Below are 9,431 nucleotides of genomic sequence, written 5' to 3'. Positions count from 1 at the left end.
GCAATCAGTGACCAGATAATCAACCAGTGGCCCACTGAACTACCAAGATTTCAAGCACCTCCGTCGTAACCCTAGATCAGAGTCCTTGGACTGATATACGGATAAGCAAGCACCGGCGATTGCAGCGGAAGACTACCAGAGCACCAACTTAACCTTGGAGCTCTGATACCATGTCAGAGAATTAGGGATGAATCAACAATGAAAAGAAACACTTTATTAGAACTTCTTCACTAAACCAGTACAAAGAAATCACCAAGTCATCACAGATTGACTGGTGTACAAATGTAATCAAAAGGTTAACACGAAAGAGATCAAAACCCTCACGAATGTACGTGTGAGGAACCAAGTGAGAGCAGATGCAGTAATGTTCGAGAAGGAGTAGTGTGAGACGACTTCATCCAGGATCCCAAGGAGACTCATATATAGCCGGATCACACGAAGCCCTCAAGCCCAAAGCAAGAAGAACAGCCCATAACGAGGAAAGGAGCCCAAAGCCAAAAACCTCAATCACAAAAGAAAAAAAAAAGGTAACGGTTAGAAAATAAAAAAGGCAAACATTTAAACTGAGAATTATGTAATAAAATAGAATATTTTATAGGATATTTTAACAAATTCATAGAATATAAAACTTCTAATGATTTTTTAATGAAACAATTTAAATAAAATATCTGGAACTCTAGCAAGGTGCTGGTGCCTCTTGGACCTCGCTCCTGGAGGCGCTATTCCCGGGCCCTGCTAAAGGGGCGTTGTTGCTTCCTTAGACCAATAAAGTTCTTAAATGTTAAAATCTAAACTTAAATAAGTGTGCACTCCACATTCTTTTAACCTGTGATATACTTACAATATCTAACAGTAGAGGTATCAATTTTGAAAGCACCTATTCAACTACAAATATTATATGCATCTTAATCGACAGGAGATAATCTTGTAGACTTTTTGAAATCGAATTCTTTAAATTTTATTATTATTTTTTTTTGTTATATGTCAAGTTTTTCTAATAGAATGTTACTTTACTCATACTTCTAAATTACACCAAATTAATCATAATCTATCCCATATCAAGAATTGAACTCTAATGTTCTCACCAAAAGATAAAAGTCTCTAACAGTTGGCCAATGCCGGAATGTCGAAATGGCTTGTTATTTTAGTGTTAATAAAATTCCAATTCTTGTCCACCTATTGACGGTGAAGGGATGCTTAAATTCCAGATATTTGAAAAAAATAACAGGTGTAGAAGGCCTTGGCCTTATAAATGTACTTAGGCTTAGGATGTGGGGCGTCACCCTTCACCACCTGGCCGCCTATAGCGCCCCCCTCCAAATTCAACCACACCCCCGGCGCCATAGCCGGGGCGTCATTGATGCTCCGCCACCGCTATGGCGAGTGGCAACGCACAGGGACCAAGATAAATTGAATGTTTTGGACTGTTGAAACGGTCAAAATTTAAAAAAAAAATTTACTTTTTATTTTATTTATAAAATCACACTATAAATATCAACTTCTACCTCTTTTTAAATCATTCCTTTCACTCTCTACCTCCATTTTTATACAACTCTCTTCATTTTTTTAAAAACTTCCAACAATGTTTGCTAACAACCCAAACAACCCATGGGATCCGACCAATCCGTATTGGCAAACTTTGCAAAACAACGAGCAAGAGGACCGCTATCGCCGAGACCCGCGTACGGGGGAGGTTGGATATTATCCAATGCCACCAACTTCTCCTCATCCCACCACTCAACCGATGCCTCCATATTTCGGGTATTATTCTCAACCCCTTTTTTTCCGCCAAACATGCCACCACCAAACATACCCGCCCAAGACACAAGCGAACCGGAATTTGTTCCCGAGACCCAAGTCGAATCATCTTCTATCAAAAAAAGAAGCCATAAAAAGAAGGATGAGACCGAAAAACGTGCGACAAAGAAGGTAGAATTTTGGTCGCCTAAGGAAGAGTTCGAGTTGGCAAAAGCTTGGCTCGACGTGTCGGAGGACGAGATTGTTGGTAAATAATTTTTTTATGCTTGTCTAAATACTATTTTTTATGCTTGTCTAAATAATATTTTTTATGCTTGTCTAAATAATATTTTTTAGGAGACGACCAAGACATAAAGGCATTTTGGGGTCGTATACGCGATAAGTTTTTCGCCGCAATGGGTCGTGGCGTGTATCGAACCCCCGACTCTTTTTCGGGAAAGTGGGGGGCTTTGAGGACGAAGGTTAGCAACTTCAACAACATATACAATAACCTCGTCAATAACACTCGAAGGAGAAGTGGTGCGAGCGATGTCGATATCATGACCGAAGCCCACACCGAGTATAGAATGCACCAAGGGCATATGTTTAACCTGGTAACCACATGGGAGCTTCTTCGCAAATCTCCAAAGTGGCACCTTGTGCCACCGTTCGACCCAACCCGCCCTAGATCCAAACGGTCCAAATCGACATCCACCACCGAACCTTCTGGGTCAGATGCTCGTACAGTAATTAATCTAAACGAGGATGCTGACGAGTTTGAAGAACCCCAAGAGCTGTCTCGTCCAACTGGTAGGGATAAAAGTAAAGTCTACTAAATCAGATGGCCCGCCAAAGATTACCGAGTTCCAGGCAGATCTGAAGCAAATAATCTCCATTAGGGAAAAAGAACAAGAAATGAAAATGGAGAAACAAATTGCGAGAGACATGGACTTTCTCGCAAGTGATCTGTCACATGTCTCGGAGGAGGACCGAGTCATTTTAGAGGCTTGTAAGGCACAAATTCGGGCCAAATATATGTAGTTTTTTTTAAGTATGTTGCCTTTTTTTTCTAGTATGGTATGTTTTTTTTTTCCTAGAATGTAATGTGTTTTTTTTTGACTTTATAGTTTTTTTTTAATGAAATTATGTTTTTATTTTTAATTTTGTAGTTATTAAAATTGCCATTAAATTTAAAAAAATTAATATTTAAATAAATAATTACTTAATCATTACACAGGGCTCCATCTACACCCTCCAAATTAAAGGGGGAATGATAAAGCCCCTTTGCTGACATGGCGGGGACATAGATCCTACATGGCATGATAAAGCCCCTTGGGGCTCCATCCACACCTCATAGCCTTAGGGGGTGTTTGGCTTAGCTTTTCTAAATTCCTTATGACTTTTTGGAAAAGTTAATAAGACCATGTGTAGTGGTAATGTGGTATAATGCCCCCACCATGGGGCATTATCCGACACGTGACGTCCTAGTCAGCAATGGGGCATTATAGCAAAAGTGGTGTAGTGGGGCATTATTCTAATAATGCCCAAATACTACCCCTTTCAATCATTAAAAAAAAAAAAAGAAAACACATACTACTTTCTCATTGGCTGTGACAAAGAAAAAGCTGTTACTCCCTTTGCAAAAGTGTGGGGCATTAATTAACTCATCAGACATTGGCATTCTCATTGGTCAAATGCACTGCAAGTCAACATTCCCCTCTTGCATGTTCAGGTTTTAAAAATAACGCCAACATCCATTTTATTTGAAAATAACGCCGGCTAACGCCGGGCGTAGTGGGGCTAGGGGCGTTTTTTTTCAATTTTTTTTTAAAAAAAACGCCCCACTACACATGGTCTAAGTCACAATGGAGTGACTTAGGGCCTGTTTGGCTAAGCTTTTCAAAATGACTTATTTGCTTATTTGCCTTCTGAAAAGCAAATAAGTAAATAAGTCATTTTGAAAAGCTCCATTTTAAAGCTTTTCAAAACAGCTTATTGACTTATTTGCTTTTCAGAAAAGCAAATAAGCAAATAAGTCATTTTGAAAAGCTTAGCCAAACAGCCCCTTATTAACTTTTCTCCTCACATACACTCTCAATCCCAAACATCATTTAACTTTTCAAAAAGTATAAGTTATAAGTTGGCTACAATCCCAAACACCCCCACTTCTTTATCTATTGTCAATATTTTGAAATTTATAGTTCAAACAAACAGATAATCACCCATTCAAATTTATTATTTTTACAAAACTCTATACAGTTTGGATCAAACGAAATTAACAATATTATATCCGCCTTTCAAAAAAAAAAAAAAAAAAAACAATATTCTATCCGGTAGTTAGTTCTACATATCTTTTCAGTCTTTGTTTATAACTTGAAAAAAATAATAAAAAAAATATTTGTTGGGTATATATTGTATTTATTTATCTTTAACGGTACGAATTTTAAAAGACTAATCCATATAAAATTCACATAGTTAAATCGGTTCAGATCCACTACAAAACAGAAATTAAAGTTCAATTTGATTTATTTTGTTATCTCATAATATCGTATAACGTCATACAATATAATACAATATATAATACAATATAGAGTTAGTATTATACATATAATCTCATAATATGGTATAATGTAATATGATATAATATAATATGAAATTAATATAATGTAACGCGATACAGTATAAAGCAATATAAAGCTAATATTATACAGGTAACAAGGTAGAGACGCAATAGCCACTTAGGTCTTGAATTCAATTCTAGTCAAAGAGTGAACCGGTTTAATTTTTTTTTTTTTTTAATAAAACACTATAAGAACCGGACACATATAACATACTTTTATCACAATTTATTATACATTCTTATGATTTTGATAATATATATCCCTATCTATAAAAATATAACATACTTTTATCACAATTTATTATACACTCTTATGATTTTGATGATAATATATATCCCTATCTATAAAAAAACATTTGCCTGGTTTTATGAAAAATTCAATTCAATTTTAATTTTATTTACCGGATCGAGTCCCCACAATTTCCGTATTCTCATTCACACAATTCTGTTACACCCATCTTCCACTATATATACCCCTAACCTCTGCTCATCATCATATACTCACTCACTCCCTCCCAATTTTCTTCTCTAATCATTTTGCAATGGATATTGATTTGTCACCCAAACTCGCTCAGAAGGTCTACGGAGGAGCCGGTGGATCGTACCATGCATGGTGCCCTAACGATCTCCCCATGCTCAAGCAAGGTAACATCGGTGCCGGTAAACTTTTCCTTGAGAAGAACGGTCTCGCTCTCCCGCGGTATTCAGATTCCGCCAAAGTTGCTTATGTTCTTCAAGGTACCGATCTTAATTGCCTTATTTCGATTGTTTGTGTCCATTGTTGTGGTTCTGATTGTGATTAGGTTTTGTAAGTTGTAATTGTAGCTGTTTAATTTGTGTTTTGATTAGTTGATTTGATTGATTCGCAACTACTGTTAATTGATTTTGTGTTTGTTAAATTCACAACCGACACTGTTTCGAACCTGTTAATCGTGATCATGTTCTTATATCGATCAGGTTTTGGAATTGTAGCTGTTTAATTCGTGTTTTGATCAGTAGATTTTATTCGCTACTACTGTTAATTGATTTTGTGTTTGTTAAATTCACAACCGATGCTGTTTCGAACCTGTTAATCGTTCATGTTCTTATATCGATCAGGTTTTGGAATTGTAGCTGTTTAATTTGTGTTTTGATAAGTAGATTTAATTCGCTAGTACTGTTGATCGGTTTTGTGTTTATTAGACCAAAAACTGACACATAATTGTTACGTGATTGATAGTTTAGATCGTTGTTAATTGTTCATGTTCTTATATCGTTTAATTAGTGGAGTCATCGGATTAATTATAAGCTGCTTTATGTTCTTCAAGGTACTGATCATGATTAGGTTTTGTAAATTATAATCGTAGCTGTTTAATTTGTGTTTTCATCGGTAGATTGATTTCATGTACTGATAATCGATTTTGTGTTTGTTAAACTTATAAACGACACATAACGCGCACATAATTGTTATGTGACTGATAGTTTTGTATGCTGATCCTTGTTAATCCTTCATGTCCATATATCCTTTAATTAGTGGAGTTATTTAGATCAATTAAACGTTGCTTGTGTTCTTCAAGGTCCGGTTTTGAATTGTGTTATTTGGATTATGTTATGGATTGTTCGATTATCCTGATTCGGATCATGATTAGGTTTTGAAATCTTAGCTGTTTATGTGGTTATGATTAATAACTTGATTCTGAAGTACTGTCAATTGATTTTGTGTTATCCTTTAGTTTAGACTGATTCACAGGATGCACACACATTTGTTAATCCTTCATGTTTTTATAATTGTTTGACTAGTGATATCCTTTAGATCAATCATATGTTTTATATTAAATTAACTGAATCCAAAAGTGATCTGGAAAACCATTAGTTTATTCCTCACTACCTTGATCCGAATCGATTCGTTGCTGGCAGATGATGTTCTATCCACCCACCTTTTGTAAACAATTACTTTTCTATTGAGTTTCTAATAATCTATTATCAAGTGCAAGCAGAGTCAAATAATGTGGATAACATGAAACACATGGTTCAATATTCAATAATTGAATTTGGGGAAGTTATTTTTTGGGCAACTCAACTATTAGTTATCAATCCCCTTCTCATTGCCTACCAATGTGATACCGTTTGTTTGGTTATTTATTCATTCCTTTTAGCTTTTTTACAGTTGAATATTTGTTTTAATGTCTTGTTATGAACTTATGATATGTGTTTTCTCTTTAAGTATAGACGTTTCACAACTCATATTAACTATATTTTCATACTTATACTTTGTAATTTGTTTTGAATCATACAATTTAACTTAGGCAATGGAGTAGCCGGTATTGTTCTACCCGAGAAAGAAGAAAAGGTGCTCGCAATCAAAACCGGTGACGCAATCGCCCTCCCATTCGGTGTAGTCACATGGTGGTACAACAAAGAAGACACCGAGCTCCAAATCCTTTTCTTAGGCGACACCAAAACCGCCCACAAACCAGGCTCGTTCACTGACTTCTTCTTAACCGGTTCCAATGGCATCTTCACTGGTTTCTCAATGGAATTCGTGTGTCGTGCATGGGACGTAGACGAATCCACCGCCAAAGCACTAGTCGGAAACCAAAAAGACAACGGAATCATCAAAGTTGACGCTAATGCCAAAATGCCCGAGCCCAACAAAGACCATAGAAATGGGATGGCGTTGAACTGTTTAGACGCACCGTTGGATGTTGACATAAAGGGTGGCGGTCGAGTGGTGGTTTTGAACACGAAGAATTTGCCATTGGTTGGTGAAGTCGGTTTAGGTGCTGATCTTGTGCGGTTGGATGGTAATGCTATGTGTTCCCCGGGATTTTCGTGTGATTCTGCGCTTCAAGTGACGTACATTGTTAGGGGCAGTGGACGCGCTCAGATTGTTGGTGTTGATGGCAAACGCGTTCTTGAAACGACCGTGAAAGCCGGGAATTTGTTCATTGTTCCTAGGTTCTTTGTTGTTTCCAAGATTTCGGACAACGATGGGTTGGAATGGTTCTCTATTATCACTACTCCCAAGTAAGTCTTCTGTTTTTCAACCCGATGGGCTGGTCTGGCGGGCTGGTTGGGTAACTGTCATTTTTGTATGGGCTGAATAAGATTTACTAATAATGTAAAAATGTTTAATGTATGGCAGTCCGATATTCACTCACATGGCGGGAAGAACATCAGTGTGGAAGGCGTTGTCTCCTGAGGTTCTGCAGGCATCGTTCAATGTGACGCCTGAGGTGGAGAAGACGTTCCGCTCGAAGAGGATGAACAGTGAAATCTTCTTTGCTCCAAGTAAATGATGAGAGTGATGGGTGAATGCTTTAGTTTTATTGTTAGTTAATAATGCTTGTGGATTATGGATGTTTGTTTTTTCTTCAAAGATTTTTGGTTGTTTGCTTTTGCTGATCCAAGTTTTATGGTACTATCTTAGTGTCTTTTTCTTTTGGTTTTATCCTTTTGCTTTCAGTTATATTATGTGGGTGCTTTGGAATTTGTTTGAAAATTTCAAACTGGTTACCCGATTATTTATCTGTAGTTTTAGTTGAAAGCTTTAATGATTATTATTATCTTTAATAACAGATAATAACTAGTCATCTGACAAGGACTTGACGTATTGTGCTAAAGTGTGTTCTTCGGAACATGAATGTGTTCTTATTGTTCATCAAGAACATATTCCTGGAATCCCTAGTGTTTTAAAGAATAAACACATTTGTAGTTTATAAACACATTTATAAGATTATTGCATCTTTTATAAAACTTAAAAAACATGTTTATAATAGGTTGATTGTTTATTAATTGTAACAAGTTTATGAAGATTATTAACATATTTATAAATTGAATCCTTAAACCAATATGGTTGGAAGAATCTTATATAAGAACTTCCTATATAGTATATACTAGGTTAGAACCCCGTGTATTACACGGGTTGAATAAATATAATTTTATATACTAAGTAATAAAATAGTTACATCTTTTAAAAACTCATGTATTGCACGATTTGAATAAACACATGTCTTACACGAATAATATAATCCGTTAACACATTTAGTCATCAAGATATGTTTTCTAAAAAAATGAACTTTGAGATATTATTTACTTATTGTAACATCTCACTTTATTTTTATTAGGTTAGAGAGTTGTGTATTACATGGTTTATAACATTTTACTTTGTTTTTTTATTTATTATTAGGTTAAAAACTTACGTATTACCCGATGTTGGATAATCAGCAGAAAAAAAGAAATACTTTAGTAAAAAAATATTAATATACAAGAGATAAGCTGGATATTATTCCATATATAAATAAGCAAACTTTTTGTGCATAACCACTTGTAACATGTGCTTTGAGAGTTTTTCAAAAAAAAACTTGATTTTTTAATTTTAACCCAAAGGTTTTTACCTTTTACAATTTTAACCCTACATAATTTGTTTTTTTAACTTTAACCCAAACTTTTCATACTTTTAACCTAAAGTTTTTACCTTTTGCAATTTTAACCCTACATAATTTGTTTTTTTTAACTTTAACCCAAAACTTTTCATTATTTGTAATTTAACTTCACAATTTTTGTCACTTATACTTTTCATCTTTGGCAAATTTTCGGTTTACGTATAGTTCTTAATTTTTCGAGTTAATACGACGCAACGTACAAGTGTGGTTCAACTTTTTTGTGTTTTGTTTCAAATTTTGCAAGTTGATACGACGCCACGTACATGTGTGGTTCAATGTTTTTACCTCTATTTTTTCATGTTTGACAGGTTTGTCGCAACACGCAGACCCTAGGTCGAGTCAGTGTTGGTGGTCGATAACGGTTGTGTGACATTATTACTATTTGACACCGTTTTACGTCCCGCCGCGACGCGGCGTGTGCTTTGGGGGTTTTCCAAAGAAAAAATCGTTATGCATATGATTATCGTAACCTTGGCTTTGGGGGTTTCAAAAAAAAATGATTTTTTTTTTACTTTTCACCCAAAATTATTTCATAAATTACTTTTAACCCCTAGGTCGAGTCAGTGTTGGTGGTCGATAACGGTTGTGTGATATTAGTACTATTTGACATCGTTTTACGCCCCGTCGCAACGCGGCGTGTGCTTTGGGGG

The 9,431-nt window shown here is 35.6% G+C and overlaps 2 protein-coding genes across 2 annotated transcripts; both read left to right on the top strand.

The window, feature by feature from the left end:
* Window positions 1–1,794: 1,794 nt before the first annotated feature.
* LOC110899352 (glutathione S-transferase T3-like) lies at window positions 1,795–2,573 on the top strand. Its single transcript, XM_022146257.1, has 2 exons — window positions 1,795–2,005; window positions 2,095–2,573. The coding sequence occupies exons 1-2, from the start codon at window positions 1,795–1,797 to the stop codon at window positions 2,571–2,573; spliced, it is 690 nt and encodes a 229-aa protein (XP_022001949.1).
* Window positions 2,574–4,803: 2,230 nt separating this feature from the next.
* LOC110867904 (12S seed storage globulin 1) lies at window positions 4,804–7,787 on the top strand. The gene is made up of 3 exons (XM_022116961.2): window positions 4,804–5,095; window positions 6,643–7,363; window positions 7,482–7,787. The coding sequence occupies exons 1-3, from the start codon at window positions 4,900–4,902 to the stop codon at window positions 7,633–7,635; spliced, it is 1,071 nt and encodes a 356-aa protein (XP_021972653.1). The 5' UTR covers window positions 4,804–4,899; the 3' UTR covers window positions 7,636–7,787.
* Window positions 7,788–9,431: the final 1,644 nt, after the last annotated feature.

This window comes from Helianthus annuus, chromosome 1, assembly GCF_002127325.2.
Source record: "Helianthus annuus cultivar XRQ/B chromosome 1, HanXRQr2.0-SUNRISE, whole genome shotgun sequence".
NCBI lineage: Eukaryota > Viridiplantae > Streptophyta > Magnoliopsida > Asterales > Asteraceae > Helianthus > Helianthus annuus.
Note: the sequence above shows the minus strand (reverse complement) of the source record. Positions and strands in the feature narration are given on the sequence as shown.

Excerpts from the sequence above, each read along its gene's own strand:
- LOC110899352 (XM_022146257.1), top strand. The coding sequence starts at position 1,795 with ATGCCACCACCAAACATACCCGCCCAAGACACAAGCGAACCGGAATTT. Across the intron at positions 2,006-2,094 it reads GTCGGAGGACGAGATTGTTG|GAGACGACCAAGACATAAAG; the intron begins GTAAATAATTTT and ends AATATTTTTTAG.
- LOC110867904 (XM_022116961.2), top strand. The coding sequence starts at position 4,900 with ATGGATATTGATTTGTCACCCAAACTCGCTCAGAAGGTCTACGGAGGA. Across the intron at positions 5,096-6,642 it reads AGTTGCTTATGTTCTTCAAG|GCAATGGAGTAGCCGGTATT; the intron begins GTACCGATCTTA and ends AATTTAACTTAG. Across the intron at positions 7,364-7,481 it reads TCTATTATCACTACTCCCAA|TCCGATATTCACTCACATGG; the intron begins GTAAGTCTTCTG and ends AATGTATGGCAG.